Source organism: Crocuta crocuta, unplaced genomic scaffold (genome assembly GCF_008692635.1).
Source record: "Crocuta crocuta isolate KB4526 unplaced genomic scaffold, BGI_CrCroc_1.0 scaffold120, whole genome shotgun sequence".
In the NCBI taxonomy this organism is placed as follows: Eukaryota; Metazoa; Chordata; class Mammalia; order Carnivora; family Hyaenidae; genus Crocuta; species Crocuta crocuta.
The window spans coordinates 53,712-70,853 of record NW_027527375.1 but is presented as its reverse complement, the minus strand read 5'-3'; the positions used below and the strand labels follow the sequence as shown (position 1 = coordinate 70,853).

Below are 17,142 nucleotides of genomic sequence, written 5' to 3'. Positions count from 1 at the left end.
TGTTCTCAGTCCCTTAATTGTAGGGATTAAATTGCCTACAATTAAGTTGTAGGGAGTAAATTGTAATTAAATTGCCAAATTTAATTACCTTTTCCATTAAACTGTCCTTCTTGGTTTATCATATGGGACCTTCCCATGTATACATAATAAAAGTCTGTTAAAGAATGAAACAAATGTAAAAAAGTATAAATGCCAAAACCAACTAACTTAAATGGAACATTTCCTTCCTCTTTCTGCAAGAAATTCTTTCCTCTTTCTGGAAATACCTATGTCTCACTACCTTGTTGTCAGCAACTGGAATATAGAAAGAAAGCTTTTGAAGAGCTACTTTATATATATTATTAAATACTCTAGCGTTTTAGAAAAGTTACAGTTTCTCTAATAGCTATGCTCTTTGCAAGATAAGTAAGTATTCAATAGATAAAGGTCCAGGGATCTAGAAAAGCTATTTTCACTCAATAATTTAAGCTCCACAAAATAAGTATAGTCTAAGAACAGGCTACAGTGATGTTTTAGTTCGGTAACAATAAAAGATCCTGAAGTAAATAACAGTATACAGCCATGAAAAAGAAGGACAGCATTGCTGATGCAAGCTAAATTAAAAATACAAAACTTCCACCTGAGCAATTTTCTCATTTGGATTTGGTTCATTAATCTAGATATTAGTAGTGGCTCTTACACACAGATCAGAAATATCATATTAAATCTCAGCCACACAGACTTAGCCAATGTGCCTAAGAATAGTAGTAAAGAGACTTCTAGAACATGAAAATGAGCAGCCTAATTTTTAAAGAACACTGTTAGGTCTGGCCAGGTTCTTTAGAGAGTCATGGACTCACTACTAAGACTTCTGAGCCAGGAAATACAGTATGCCTTACAGTTCTAGTTTCTGATCTTTTAGGATAAAGCTTTAAGGATTAGGGGAATGTCCATCTTACTGCTCACTTTTTCTCCATGGGCTAAGTCCCTGAAACCAGAGACTGCCCCCATTAAACCTCTACTTGACTGACAACATGGACGGAACTTGAGGGTGTTATGTTGAGCGAAGTCAGTCAAGCAGAGGACAGATACCATATGTTTGCACGTATAGGTGGATTAGGAGGAACTCACTTAATGAAGGACCATGGGGGAGAAGAAGGGGAAAAATAGTTGGGGAGAGGGAGGGAAGCAAACCATGAGAGACTCTTGAATGCTGTGAACAAACTGAGGGCTGATGGGGATGGGGAGAGGGGAAGGGGGGGGATGGGCATGGAGGAGGGCACTTGTTGGGATGAGCACTGGGTGTCATATGGAAACCAACTTGACAATAAGCTATTTAAGAAAGAAAAAACCTCTACTCCGATGAAAGAGGACAGTGGAATTTACTGCTTCTTTTCTGGCAGCTTCTATCTGTTGTGGTGCTAAACAAGATCTTGCAGACATAAAGTCATAAAGGAGTTCACAATTACTACCTCAGTCTCTCATTGTGCATAAAGGTTTGAAAAAGATGTAAAATGAAGCAAGTGTTGTAGCAGTACTATGAAGATTAGCTGTCCTATGCTCATTTGAGAATTTAAACATGCAAAATTTACATGTATATACATGTACAGAATAAAATGTATATATCTAGAATAAGTTGGTATAAAACCCTTTGGAATAGTCTTTGAAAGAAAGCAAAGCACAGACTGCTTCAAGTAAGCTACTCTTCAACATCTCTTTGACATATTCTTAAGTTATTCATAAAACTACAGTAATTTTATCATTTAAAGGCTTAGTTTAACACTGATCTTAAGATCTATCTTATATTTATATAAATATTACATTTGGGGCCATTTTGGAGCATCATATTAATGATTACTTTTCCATAGAAAGTGAGACATGAATAGTTGTTCACAAAACTACGGGTAACAGAAGCCAACAATAAAAGGCTACTTTTTCATATCCCTGTCTTAATTATTCTTTGTCTAATTATCCTTTGCCAACAAACTTCGCACACCAGACAAACAATGGAACGTGTGGAAACATGTTTCCTGACATAATGCCATTCCTAAGTCTTTCATCAAGTGTTCATAAAAGAATCACTCCACATCATGTTTATACAGGACGGCCGCCTCTGATTCCTCTACAATTCATTCTGTAGAAATATGCTTCTAATAGGTTCTAGCCGCACCACTTTCCATTAGCAGAGGAACATTACCAACACAGGAGGTCAACAACTCCCATTCCTGATTCCCTCCCTACTAATGCATCATTAACATACGCCACTGGAAATCGGCTCCATTACCCCGAATTTTCAAGGACATTGGGGTAAAATGCACACTTTAACAACTCCCCCGCCCCATAACCAGATGAACCTACAACTCATCTTTCTGCTGTGTGCAGTCTAAGTTTTTATTTCTTACTTTTCTGAAGCAAAAAGACATGGGGAAAGGAGGAAGGGCAGAATGAACGAAGAATTCTTTACTGAGCTAATAGGAGATGACCGGCCGCGGCCGATAATCTCCGGCAAGCCCCACGAGAGGTAACCAGACGTCTTTTCAGAAATTCGTTCAGGATATCGAGACGGTTCCGCACGCCCTCCCCCCCCCGCCAAAACTAAGCAGACCTGGAGAATAGAGGCAGGGAGGGAGTGATGGGGGAGGGGGGGGAGGCGTGTGTGGTTACAGAATGCGCCAACTATGGGAGTTAAGATCCTTGTCCTTTAAGGAAAAGCAGCTTTGCCGTCCGGCTCCCACCTGGGCCCGCCAACCTGCGGTCTCTAGAGATTGCAGCTGATGGGCTGCACCTGTCACCACAAGGTTCGGCTTGCATCAGAAGAAACCAGCAGGCAGGACCACATCGTATGGTCTAGAGAAAACGTTTGATAGGGTTGGGGTTATGAACAAGCCAAGACACTTACGGGGTACACCTGTCGCTGTACTCATTGGCGATGGTCTCGATGCCGCCACTCCTTGCTACAGCGATGTAGCAGTTGAGAAAGCCGAGGTCAATGCCAACCACAGACATCCCGCCGCCTAATCGTCGGGGTGCTGGTGCTGAAGCCTTCTGTGCAGGAACCGCGTCCTCTTCCGAGCTCTTGCTCCAGGAATTGGGACTCCTAAGAGAAGTACAGGAAAGATGACCCGAAGTCACTACGCATTAAATCTAGGGCAGCGCGTCGGAGAGCAGCGGCGGAGATGGAGGCCTCCCTGGCCGCTGCCTCCGCCGCCTGGATCTCTCTCCACTGCGGTTCGGCCGCCTCCAACCGGCAGTTACAGACGTCTGCGCCTGCGCGCTCGGCCGCCGGGGAGGTGCGCGAGTCGCCGCTCCGCGCCCGAGGCTGTCCCCCGCCTAGACTTCGGCCCCTTCCGTCAGTACTCGGGCAACGGCTGCCCGAGGAGCTGCGGGTTCGAGAAAGATCTGGAAAATGGAGGCGGCTTAGGCAGCCGGGAGTGGGAGGGAGAAGGCGGAGCGGGGAGGCTCAGGGAGGAGAGGAGGGGAAGCGAAGGCAGATTGCTCGCCATCGCGCGGCAGCCGGGAGCACTGCGGCTGGGCTAGGTAAGAGGCAGCCCCCGGCCCCGCGCGTTGCCCGTGTGTTTGAAGCACTCCTTCTGGGTTGTTTTGGTAACTGGGGGCACGCCTCTTACAGCACCTGGTTACTGCCTAGGCTTGCCCGAAGTCTGTAGCGCAGGCCGGCAGGCGCTGGCTTGGCGCCGCCTCCTCACTCTTTCCCACCGGAGGACCAACTGCAGCCAGAGCACCCACCCGTCGGCCTCGCCGCCCCGAGGGGCCCATGTGTCTCCAGCCGGAGCTCCCGCAGTCTGGCCGCGAGGGCCTGCCGCCCGCGCCGCGCCCGGCTCTGTGAGGTGGCGCCCATTGTGCCGCACGGCGGCCGCCTCTTCTCGCCTGCCTCCAGGGGCGCTGCCGTTCCCGGGGCGGGGGAGAAAGGAGTCCTTTCCATTTCACTAGCTACAATTTCTTGTGTGAAAGCAGCTGAACAAATTTGAGGGTTTTAGTTTTGCTTACCAGGGCCTGAAATGCCACAACACAAACTTAGGCCAAGAAACGGACTTTCCCTTCATGTAACTTCTTTCCACCATCATATAGATGCAGTCTCTTCCACTAACTCTCACCTCAGAAAACCAGTTTTACAGGAAAATGACCTTATGTCTATGTGTCACTATGACACCAGGCAAGCCTGTGCACTGCCTCCATACTCTGCCCTTTGGTCCGCAAAAAGGAACCTTCTGTGGTCCAGTGTTTGCCTTCGTTTGATCTGCATTTGTTGTCTATCTGAAAGTTAACCTAGTTACAGTTTACACTTACGGAGTGTGGCTGTCCTGTTCCTCCTTGTTCAGTTCTTTGACGGTTTCCTGTTCCTCCTGATTCAGTTCTTCGTGGGTTTCCTGTTCCTCCTGATTCAGTTCTTCGTGGGTTTCCTGTTCCTTTTCACCCAATTTTTTGTATGTTTCTTGTTTCCTATTTGTTTCCTTCTTGAAATAGGCTTTTTTACCAGATTTTTTAATACTCTTTTTGTTCCTATTTGTTCTCTTCTTCAAAGAACTTACACTTTTTACTATTATCAATGCTGCAGCCGCAGCAGCAACAAGTGTGAATATAGCTCCTGCTGCTGTTGCTATGAGGAACACGAAATTCATTTTCAACGGTAATACTAAGGAAACTGGAACGTCTGGTATTGCTTTGAATCCAGTCTTTCTATATTAAGGAATCACATCTCTCTACCGTTTCAGAAGCACACAGGAAAATGTGTAGCTCTCGGTTGACGCTGTCCTCCGTTCTTTCAACGCAGCTAGACTGGGTAGAGCGGCCTCCCAGCAGGCAGTGCGTGAGCAGAGTAGGGATTGGGTACTGCCGCCCCCAGAAGAGCCCTGGGCCCCCAGCTGTACTGGGCATCTCATGGCTTCCATCTTTCCTCCTCTGTTGCCTCTTCTGCTATCATCGTCTTGACCCTGCCACCGTCTAGATTTATTCCAGATGTATTCTGAAACTCCCCTAGGACCATTTATATATCTGTACTTTCTGTCTGTAAAACCTGAGGGTGTGGGAATGATTTTTCTCTTAACGCATAAAATATTAGAGTAAGAAAGAAAAGTAGAGGTCAGGAGCGAGGGATTATCATCACATTCTTTACTATTACTAGGAGGAAATCCTAGTGGCTAAAAGCATGACAGGCTTTGAGGTCACACAGACTTGAGTTGTAGTCCCAGGCTCACCTAACTTGTAGCAGTAGGATCTTGCTAAATGACTTATCTCACCAGGTTCAAAATCTGTTACAATAAAGACAAATATACCTAGTATGTTGTTTTTTTATTAAATAATGTAAGCATAACAATAGTGCCTAGCTGGCACCACAAAGGCCAAAAAAAAAAAAAATGGAAATTATACTTAGCTGTTGCTAGACTATAAGAATCATATTGATTTATTTACATTGATCCATATATACAGCAACCTTGCTGTACTCTCATAATTCTAGTATTTATAAACTTTCTTGGATTTTCTGTGTATAGAATCATGTGACCAGGGATATAACTAATTTTTTTTCATTTTTAATCCTTTTACCTGTTTTTTCTTAATTATGTTGCCTAAAGTCTCTAATATGATGTTGAATATGAGCAGTAGTGATGAGCATTTTTATCTTGTGCCTGACATTAAATACTTCCATGTTTTTGATGTAAGAAGTTAAAATTATTCTCTTTTCCTAGTTTGCTGTTTTTCTCATAAGTGGACATTAAAACTTAACAAATGTTATTTATCTATTGGTATGATCTTTTTCTTTTCCCTTAATCTGTTAACGTGGTGAATATTAATAGATTTTTCTAATATCCTTGTTTCCTGGGATAAACCAACTGTGTTATGATAGTCTGATTATTTTTAGATATATTGGATTTGGCTTGTGATTATTTTCTTTAGAGTGTTTGCATTTTTATTTAGAAGTAATTAAATTTTCCTTTCTTTACTCATCTTGTTGATATCAGTATATACTAGCCTCATAGAAGTTGAGACGTTTCCTCTCTATTCTTTTGCAAAGTTTTGGTAAAATATGCCTGTAAACCATCTTGACCTGTGGCTTATGAGGTTTATGACCACTGGTTAAATTTTTTAAGTGGTTATAGCCCATGTTTTCTATTATTTCTTGAATTAATATTGATTTACCATGTCATCTAAGTTTTCACATTGGCTGTCATTCAGTTGACTATTCACTTATAAGTTTTGAAAATCTCTTCTGTAGTTATATGTCCATTTTTTTTCATTTTTTTTAATGTTTATTTTTGAGAGAGAGGGGGAGAGAGTGGGGTAGGGGTAAAGAGAGAGGGAGACATAGAATCTGAAGCAGCCTCCAGGCTTTGAGCTGTCAGCACAGAGCCTGAGGAAGGGCTCAAACTTGTGAACAGTGAGATCATGACCTGAGCCAAAGTTAGGCCCTTAGCCAACTAAGCCACCTAGGTACCACTCCATTTCCTCATTCTTAATATTGTTTATTTTAATCTTTTTTTTCCCCTTGGTTCCTATCACTAGTGCTTTGTTAGAACATCTTTGTTGCCTATTTTATCTGCTGTTTATTATTTCCTTCTATATTTTTATGTTTACTTTGTTCTTTTTCTAATCCCCAAAGTTTAACACTTCGCTCATTAATTTTCAGTCTTTCTTGTTTTCTAATACATGTATTTGCAGGCACAAATTTCCTTCTAGATACTATTTTAGCTGAACCTCTACCTTAATTTTCAAACAACTGAGATAGAAGAGCAGGCAATGGAGATAAAATATCAGCATGATTACTAGTAAATCTGATATTACAGAAATGGATGTATCTATAGGCTTGTGATTATTGCACCTCAGAATTAAGCAGATTTATCTAACTAGTTATAGTAGAACACCTAGTTACACACTGAGGACTGCCCCTCTAAAAATCCAAGGAGGAGGAGACCACAATGTGTGTAGGCTCTCAAAAAAAGTGAGAACAAGGCCAAATTATTCCCCATTCATCAAGTTAAGTCACTTTTCCCATGATAAAGTCTTTTATAGACAGTGCTTATTTAGGTTTGCCACTGTTTACCGACTTGTTTACTTTGTTGCTTGTTGCATCCCAGTCCTTTCTGGGTTCAGTTTTCTTTCAGTAATTTATTTAAATAAAGGTCTCTGATTGAACTTATGTTTTTGTTTTTCTCTGAAAAATCTTTTCTTACTCTAATTTTTGAATAATAATTTAGCTGTGTGTAGAATTCTTGACAGTTACTTTCCCTTATTTTTTGGCATCCATTATTATTGAAGAGACTAAATAGTGTTACTTTGAAAATCACGAGTTTGTCTTTTTTTTCCTTTGATATTTGGCAGTTTAATTATAATGTGTTTAGGTGTGGATTTCTAAAAAATTATTCAGAGAGTTTTGTTAACCCGAGGATGAATGGATTTTTTAGGATCTGGAGAAGTCTCAGACATTATTCCTTTGATTAATGCTTCTCACCTCTTCTTTTCAATTTCTTCTGGATCTATCAGAATGTGTAGGGTCTCTTTATTCTAACCTCTATGACTCTTATTAGCCTCTCTTTGTCGTCTGTTTTTACTTTCAAGCACTCTACCACTTTTATATGTTCATTTTCAAACTTGTTCTTTCATACTGTACTGTTTTCATCATTTCTAAAAAATCTATTAATCACCTTAAGCATTCTAATTTTATAGTCTCTTTTATCACATTTTTAGTTCTTGGGTGCTAATTCTTTTATCTGCCAACTCTGTCACATAATGCTTTCTTGTTTCCTTGTATGATTTATAATATTTTGACCATAAATTCACCTTCACTGAGACTACTTTTTCTGTGGGATTTTTGTGTATGCTGGGTCATAGGAGTATCCCAGAGAGATTTAGTATTTGTCTTTCTCAGAACCCTGAGGAGTCTCACTGGTCCTGGAACAGTTTTAATTTTTCAGTTTGGAGTTCATATTACCATATAGATAGTGTTTATGTATGTAGTACAGTTGACCCTTAAACAACATGGATTTGAACTGCACAGATCCACTAGATGTGGATTTTTTTGGTTAACTACAGTACTGTACTGTAAATGTATTTTCTCTTCTTATGATTTTCTCAATAAGATTTTTTTCTCCAGCTGTTAATCAACTATTTATCGGTAAATATTCCAGTCAATAGTAGGCTATTAGCTGTTGGGAAATCAAAAATTATACATAGATGTTCAACTATGCAGGGGGTTGGCACCACTAGCTCTCATGTTCATTAAAGGGTCAATTCTACTTTGTTCTGACACAAGCCTGTGTGTTTTGATTTCCCATAGATGACTTTTTTCTACTCACTTCTTTGAAGAGGTTGTCAATCCTCTTGTCTATTATCATCTGGTGTATTTTCTTAGTCTTTCTTCTTAAAATAAAAATAGGACTCTCTCACTCATATGTGCAATTTCAGAAACAAAACAGATGAACATAGGGGAGAAAAAAGAGAGGCAAACTATTAAAGAGACTCTTTACTATAGACCACAAACTGAGAGTTGCTGGTGGGGAGGTGGGTATTAAGGTGGGCACTTGTGATTGAGCACTGGGTGTTATATGTAAATAATGAATTACTAAATTCTCCTCCTGAAATTAATAGTACACTATATGTTAACTAGAATTTAAATAAAAATTTAAATAAATAAAAAACATATAGAAATAGTCATATGCTTAACTCTTTGGAAAACACAGCACTCCTTCCAATCTTTCAGTACACATGATGGGTTCAGTTTCAGTCCCCTTACTTTACTAGGGCCCATGCTCATAATTCCTTTTTACATGTGCTAGCACTTTGTATCTTTCTTTCTTATGATCTTTTTTACATTGTCTTCTACCAGTTATTTGTTTTGTCCATTTTACTAGATTATAACCTCTAGATTATGATTTTTACAAGATTATGAGGGTATGGAATGTATTTGTTTTTTATACTTCAAAATTAGTCAAGGCCTTGAACTAGAGAGTACCAGTAGTTATAAAATAGGTAGGAAATTCACCCTAATAATAAATGCTACAGTAGAGATTTGCACTGAAGTCTAGAAGCTTCTGTGTTTGAAGGGCTAGAAATGGGACACTTGTCTGAAGGCCAGAAGCAGGAAGATCTTCACAGAGGAGGCAACTTTAGAATTATGCTTTAAAAAATGAGTAACTCTCAAGGTAGATAATGAAAAGGAAGTAATAGGCAGAGGGTGAAAAAGTACAGAAAGGCAAATGACACTGAAAAATAAGGTGTAGTGACAGAGAGGCATCTACTAGCATGCTATATTTGGGGAATCAGAGGTTACTGGTAAGCCTACAATGCCTAGGACAGATATGATGTACAGCTGAAGTCTAGAGCTAGATCACAAAGGATATTGTATGCCACACTAAGAATAAGAAGTCATTTACCTTGGAGGCCAGCTGTTTACCTTTTCAAGAATGAAGATACTGTGTTTTATATTTAAGTTTGTTTATGTATGTATGTATATATGTATGTATGTATTTATTTATTTATAGAAAGCAGGAGAGGCAGAAGAGAGAATCCCAAGCAAGCTCCAAGCTGTCAACGCAGCTTGATCTCAGAAACCATGAGATCATAACCTGAGCAGAAATCAAGAGTCAGATGTTCAACTGACTGAATCACCCAGGTGCCCCAAAGACATGTTTTTAATGTACAAAAGATTATGCCTCCCAAAGTAACTTTTAAAAGCATATATTGAAATAGTATGTTCCTGTATTAATATGAGTTCAAGAATACTTCAATATATACTTGTATTTTGCTAATCTTCAAAACTTGTACATGTATGAACAAAAAAACTGCTACATATACATAAAATAGGACTTTAAAATTCCATTTTCAATTTTAATTGGAATATGGACTCCTAAATTACTTGCAAAAACTGCTCTCCAACCTCACCCAATCTGGATGACCTACAAGTCAGGAAGTATTACTATATTTAGAAACACTGAAATAGATGGAGACTGACACAATCAGATTGTGAGTTTATTTTTTTTTAATATTTTTATTTATTTCTAGGAGAGAGAGAGAGACAGCGTGAGCAGGGGAGGGTCAGAGAGAGGGAGACACAGACTCTGAAACAGACTCCAGGCTCTGAGCTGGCAGTCAGCACAGAGCCCGACGCGGGGCTCGAACTCACGAACCGCGAGATCATGACCTAAGCGAAAGTCGGACGCTTAACCGACTAAGCCACCCAGGCGCCCCCAGATTGTGAGTTTAAAAAATACTCTGGTGGCAGCGTTAAGAATGGATTAGAGCAAGGCGACACTGGATACACAATGGTCACTTAGAAGACTGTGGTAGACTACTAGTTATTTTTTAAAAATCTATTTTTTGCCTTGTACACATGGCTGCTCAATTGCAGACTATTATTTTTCATCTGCTCTATAACAGACCATGTGACTAAGTCACCAGTGTGTATATGTAGCATGAGCAACTTCCACCTCACCTGTTTAAAATCCCTTCCACCTGCCCTGATTTAATTTTCCCTTTTCCTATAAATGGGAACACAGATTACCCAGGGACCCAACTTTGACTATGCAAATGAGTACAAAGGACAGAGGTTCTTTACCTGCAGGGGGTCCCCATGTCCCCAAGGGATCCATAGACAGAAATAAGGGAGAGAGGTCTTAAACTAACCTTTTACTAAAAGTTAACATTTGTTTCAATCATGAATATAGGCACAAATCCTGTAGTATTTATTAGTACGTGACTTTTCCCCATCAATAGAAATCAGATATTTTCATGACATAATTGTTGGATATATAATTTCAAACATTTATGGTCATCAATACTATGAAATTATGGTAATTATTAGACCACTGGGACTTGTTATGTGTTAAAAAGAAAGCACATATTTCTGTATTACAAATTTATATTTTATATATTTTAATAACCATATTTCAAATATTGTTTCGTTTGTAATTCTGTGTATTTTATTTTATTCATTTAACACTATTACAAGGGATCCAGAGGCTTTACTAGATTGCCAATGGTACCCACAGCATAAAATGGTTAAGAACCCCTGTTCTCAGATAGCAGAACAAAAAGTCTGAAGGAAGGTGGGTCTCTGAAGGAGTTCATAGATCAGATAACCCTAATAGCTTAGACTACTCACCTCTAATCTTGCTTAAACAGCTATGTTTCTGAGTCTCTCTGTTACAGAATCTTAGCCTTTACTCTCACTAAGCTTATTAAAATATCTTGCAATAGTGATAATAAGTCCTCAATTAAGGAAATGACAGTCAAAATGGAAAACAAAAACTTATAAGAAATTTTTAGGAAGTAGATTTTATAAGAGCAAGTGATCTATTTGGTTTTTGAATTGAAGTAGAAGGTGGTACCCAGGATTCTAGTGTGGGTGACTCAGTAGAATTGGTATGTATTGTTAATCAAGATAGGGCTTATAGAAAGAGAAGTCAATGTGATTTGAGACAGTGAATTAGGTTTTAGAAATGCTCGATTAGAGAAGTTAGTGGTACAGAGAGGAAGGGGTACAACAGACAGTAAGAATTGCATCTGGAAACTCTTAAGAGGAATCTGGGCCAGGCTAAAGAGAAAATCTTGAGTGTAACTGGAATACAGATGGTTATCTGAAACTATAGAAGAAATGAACTAGGGAGCATATATAAAGTAAGAAAAGATCTTCAGACAGGCCCTTGGAGAATACTAACATTTAAGATATGATGGAAGAAAAGGAGTCCCTTTGAATTTACATTTAAATCAATTAACTAAAGAGGGACAAAGGTATTATTTACTATTTACATACCACAACTTTCATTTATAAACAAAGGAACTATTTCAGAAGTTTTACTTAAGCATACTAAAGTTCTATTAATGAAAAACATCAATCCAGAGTAGGAATATAAAATAGTAAAAATTTCTCCAGGGCCTTCAGGATTCTTAGTACATATTTTTTGTTTTATCTTTTTTTCTTTAACAAAACCTGCTGTGAGAAAACAATGTAAAATTCACCAAAATAGGTGTTGTCTTATAAAATATAAAGGACTACAAATTTAAAAGGTTATATTTTTTATGGAGGATGTATATTAATAAGTAAAGATGAACTAAAAGAATGTAGCTCTAGGATGAAATTTTCCATATTATTTGGACATATAGTTTCAGGGTGGGAAATGAATACTCCTACCCAAGATTACTCTACTCAAGGAGATGCAGCACTAGTAATTTAAGATGGAAAACTGTACACATTTTATTTATGTATTTATTTTTTAACTTTTTTTAATTTAAATTTTTTTGAGGTGGGGAAGGACAGATGGAGAATCTTTTTTTTAAAATAGTTTATTGTCAAGTTGGTTTCCATACAACACCCAGTGCTCATCCCAACAAGTGCCCTCCTCCATGCCCACCACCCCCCCCATACCCATCAGTCCTCAGTTTATTCTCAGCATTCAAGAGTCTCTCATGGTTTGCCTCTCTCCTCTCCCCTTCTATTTCCCCCCTTCTTCTCCCCCACCGTCCTCCATTAAGTTCCTCCTAATCCTCCTATATGTGCAAACATATGGTAGCTGTCATTCTCTGCCTGACTTATTTCGCTCAGCATAACACCCTCAAGGTCCATCCATGTTGCTACACATGGCCAGATTTCATTCTTTCTCATTGCCATGTAGTATTCCATCATATAGATAAACTACATCTTCTTGATCTATTCGTCCGTTGATGGACACTTAGACTCTTTATGATTTGGATATTGTTGAGAATGCTACTATGAACATTGGGGTACATGTGCCCCTATGCATCAGCACTCCTGTATCCCTTGAGTAAATTCCTAGCAGTGCTATTGCTGGGTCATAGGGGAGTTCTATTGTTAATTTTTTGAGGAACCTCCACACTGTTTTCCACAGGGGCTGCACCAGTTTACATTCCCACCAACAGTGAAGGAGGGTGTCCATTTCTCCGCATCCTCGCCAGCATCTAGAGTCCTGATTTGCTCATTTTAGCCACTCTGACTGGCGCGAGGTGGTATATCAGTGTGGTTTTGATTTCTATTTCCCTGATGAGGAGGGATGCTGAGCATCGTTCCATGTGTCTGTTGGCCATCTGGATGTCCTCTTTGAAGAAGTGTCTGTTCATATCTTCTGCCCATTTCTTCACTGCATTGTTTTTTGGGTGTGGAGTTTGGTGAGTTCCTTATAGATTTTGGATACTAACCCTTTATCTGATATGTCATTTGCAACTATCTTTTCCCATTCTGTCAGTTGCCTATTAGTTTTATGGATTGTTTCCTTTGCTATGCAGAAGCTTTTAATCTTGATGAGGTCCCAATAGTTTATTTTTGCTCTTGATTCCCTTGCCTTTGGGGATGTGTCAAGTAAGAAATTGTTGTGGTTGAGGTCAAGGAGGTTGTTTCCTCCTTTCTCCTCTAGGGTTTTTATTTTCTTTAAATTTCTTTTTATGTCTTTCATTTTGAGAGGCAGAGACAGAGGGAGCAGGGGAGGGTCAGCCAGAGAGGGAGACACAGAATCTGAAGCAGGCTCCAGGCTCTGAGCTGTCAGCACAGTACCCGACGCAGGGCTCTAAGCCACGGACTGTGAGATCATGACCCGAGCCGAAGTAGGATGCTTAACCAACTGAGCCACCCAGTCGCCCCTCTCCTCTAGGGTTTTGATGGTTTCCTGTCTCACGTTCAGGTCCTTTATCCATTTTGAGTTTACTTTTGTGTGGTGTGAGTAAATGACCTAGTTTCATTCTTCTGCATGTTGTTGTCCAGTTCTCCCTGCACCATCTGTTAAAGAGGCTGTCTTTTTTCCATTGGATACTCTTTCCTGCTTTGTCAAAGATGAGTTGGCTATATACTTTTGGGTCGAATTCTGAGTTCTCAGTTCTATTCCATTGGTCTATGTGTCTGTTTTTGTGCCAATACCATACTGTCTTGATGATGACAGCTTTGTAGTAGACGCTAAAGTCTGGGATGGTGGTGCCTCCCATTTTGGTTTTCTTCAATATTACTTTGGCTATCCGGGGTCTTTTGTGGTTCCATACAAATTTTAGGATAGTTTGTTCTAGTTTTGAGAAGTATGCTAGTACAATTTAATTTGGATTGCATTGAATGTGTACATTGCTTTGGGTAGTCATGACATTTTAACTGTTCATTCTTCCAATCCATGAGCACGGAATGTTTTTCCATTTCTTTGTGTCCTCTTCATTTCCTTCATAAGTTTTCTATAGTTTTCATCATACACATCTCTTATATCCTTGGTTAGGTTTATTCCTAGGTATTTTATGGTTTTTGTGCAATTGTGAATGGCATTAGTTTCTTGATTTCTGTTTCTGTTGCTTCATTCTGGTGTATAAAAATGTAACCAATTTCTGTATGTTGATTTTGTACCCTGCAACTTTGCTGAATTCTTGCATCAGTTCTAGTAGGCTTATGGTGGAGTCTGCCGGGTTTTCTATGTAGAGTATCATGTCGTCTGCAAAAAGTGAAAGTTTGACTTCTTTGCCAATTCTGATGCCTTTTATTTCAGATGGAGAGAATCTTAAGCAGGTTCCATGCCCAGTGTGGAGCCTGACATAGGGCTTGTTCCCATGACTATGAGATCATGACCTAAGTTGATATCGAGTTGGACACTGACAGTAACCAAGTGAGCCTCCCAGGCACCGCTGTACACATTTTAAATATACTTAGCTATGCACTTTTCCAACATTTACATTAACATTGTAAAAATTATTTCCATATGAAATCTCTATTGTGATTTTGCTTACTTTTACTTTTTTTTAAATGTTTATTTCTAGGAGAGAGAGAGAGAGAGAGAGAGAGAGTGGGCAGGGGAGGGTCAGAGACAGAGGGAGTCACAGACTGAAACAGACTCCAGGCTCTGAGCTGGCAGCCAGCACAGAGCCCGACGCGGGGCTCGAACCCACGAACCGCGAGATCATGACCTAAGCGAAAGTCGGACGCTTAACCGACTGAGCCACCCAGGTGCCCCTGATTTTGCTTACTTTAAATCACCAATGGCTTGGGGTGCCTGAGTGGCTCATCTGACTTCAGCTGAGTTCATGATCTCACAGTCCGTGGGTTTGAGTCCCACATTGGGCTCTGTACTGACAGCTCAGAGCCCAGAGCCTGCTTCAGATTCTGTGTCTCCCTCTCTCTCTGCCCCTCCCCTGCTCACACTCTGTCTCTCTCTCTCTCTCAAAAATAAACAAACATTAAAAAAATAAAAAAAGAAATCACTAACAGCTTAACATAATATATGGTTTTCACTCAGTCCAGGATAACAAGTAACATTTTATTTCCTTTTGTCCTAAGTATACATCTTCTAGACTTCAAAAATAAACTTTCAGGTCTAGTGATTTAACAGTTAAATTTTTTTTTTAAGTTTGTTGACTTATTTTGAGAGAAAGAGAAAGAAAGCATGAGCAGGGGAGGGGAATCCCAAGAAAGAGAGAATCCCAAGCAGGTTCTGCACTGCCAGTGTGGAGTCTGACGCAGGGCTCGAACTAACTAACCGTGAGATCATGACGTGAGCTGAAATTAAGAGACACTTAATCAACTGAGCCACCCAGTTGCCCCTAATAATTAAATTCCTGTTTGCCCTCTAGTCAAACCATTCAGGAATTTAACGACTTGTTTCCTCTAAGCATGTCTCTGTACACATTTTTATATTTTTTTGGTTATCTTTATCTGGGAGATTATTCCTAATATTTTATTATTTTAGTTGTTTTTCTGTGGGCCATCTTATATCTTCCTTTTGTTATGGCAAACACAACTAGCAAAAGTGTAGAAGGAAAGGAAGATATTTTCTACCTTTTTTCTATAATCTTCTGTGTTATGCTGACCACTGAAAGAAATCATGTTGAGAGTTTTCAATAGTTTTTTTCCTCATGTGATAACACCAAAATATTTAAAAAGTATATCCTGGATTATTTTCCTTAAAATATACTTTTTCCTTTGTGCAGGAGGAAATTCAGTTACTTCATTTCTGCCCATTCACAGCCTCTCAAAAACCTCTCTATAATTTATCCCTGCTAGCTTCACATTCCTTTACCCACTAAAACTGTAAAATCTTGGAGATTTCAAAAGTTTTATCTTCTACAACATTTCTGAAAAACAAGAGAGACTCCTATACAAAACCTTGGAAACCCTGTTTTCTGTCTTTAAGTCAGTTCCAAATTCTAACAAAACTTTTGTTACTCTTTGCTTATTATTGAAGTTAGGATCAAGGAGGAAAAAAATCTCATATGTAACAGTTTTAAACTTTCTTTATTATCAATACAGAGTACTCAAACCAATTTTCAAGAGTATATTTTTTGTTCCAAGACATATTTACATTAGTCAGATTTTATTTAAAGACAAAAACAGACATGCCATTTTATATTTTTTCTTTTCTAACCACATGTTTATAGAGTCATAAAGTCGTCAATTTTTATGATCAGAACTAGAAATTGTGCTTAAAATAGCTATATCATAACATAAACTACACACAGTAATACCTGAGCTGTCTTAATAGAGATGTTGTAGAAGAAAGTTTACTTATACCCATAAATATGATGACATCTCCTGATAAGCTTTTAAGAAATATTTGTCATGTCATATGATTTTAAATGGGAAGACAGTTATATTAAGCGAATAGCATTTAAAAAGAATATACGTGCATTTCTTAGATTTTAACATTACACATTTTAATTTTCCATCACAAAAGAAAAGCATTTTATTTTAAACACAGAAATAACATAACACTTATAAGTAAAATGTCACATTGAGTTTGAGTCTAAGTTGGAAGCAAACCCACATTTATCTGATTTTTAGTATTTAAAATCCTTGAAAATGCATATGCTTTATTGTAGAATTAGCACTCTAAAAAATACTGACAGTAATAACACACTATCAAATTGTATACAAATGGCAGCTATATAATTTGTATGTTTAACAGTGTAAATTATGCATTTCTTAATTTAATCTCCTGATGAACTACCTCCAATATCAATATTAAGGAGTTCTTTAATTTTATCATATAGTACTAACACCAAAGCACCCCCTGTACCACGAAGGATATTGGAGAAGGCTCCACGGAAAAATGCATTGATTCCCTCATGTTGGTATATCTTCACAAAGCAGTCTAAAGTTCCTTTATATTGCCGTTCAACCTCACCACTCTATGTAAAAAAAGACAAATAGTTTATCACTATTTTAATATCTTTCATCTTAAA

General features: G+C 38.8%; 2 protein-coding genes across 4 annotated transcripts in view; both read right to left on the bottom strand.

The window, feature by feature from the left end:
* HSPA4L (heat shock protein family A (Hsp70) member 4 like) overlaps nucleotides 1–4,418 on the bottom strand; it is a 49,858-nt gene extending 45,440 nt beyond the window's left edge. The window contains exons 1-2 of one of the 3 annotated variants that reach the window (XM_077764705.1): nucleotides 4,285–4,418; nucleotides 2,879–3,076 (exon numbers count right to left, since the gene is read on the bottom strand). In XM_077764705.1, the coding sequence (XP_077620831.1) occupies nucleotides 2,879–2,985 (107 nt within the window). In that variant the 5' untranslated portion in view covers nucleotides 2,986–3,076; nucleotides 4,285–4,418. Of the gene's footprint in view, nucleotides 1–2,878; nucleotides 3,077–3,610; nucleotides 3,701–3,723; nucleotides 3,779–4,284 lie in introns of those variants that run through there. The other 2 variants (XM_077764763.1, XM_077764637.1) reach the window with 2 other exon arrangements.
* Nucleotides 4,419–16,642: 12,224 nt separating this feature from the next.
* Nucleotides 16,643–17,142, bottom strand: part of SLC25A31 (solute carrier family 25 member 31) — a 28,053-nt gene continuing 27,553 nt past the window's right edge. The window contains exon 6 of the mRNA XM_077767827.1: nucleotides 16,643–17,088. Coding sequence (XP_077623953.1) covers nucleotides 16,888–17,088 — 201 coding nt within the window. The 3' untranslated portion in view covers nucleotides 16,643–16,887. The remainder of the gene's footprint in view (nucleotides 17,089–17,142) is intronic.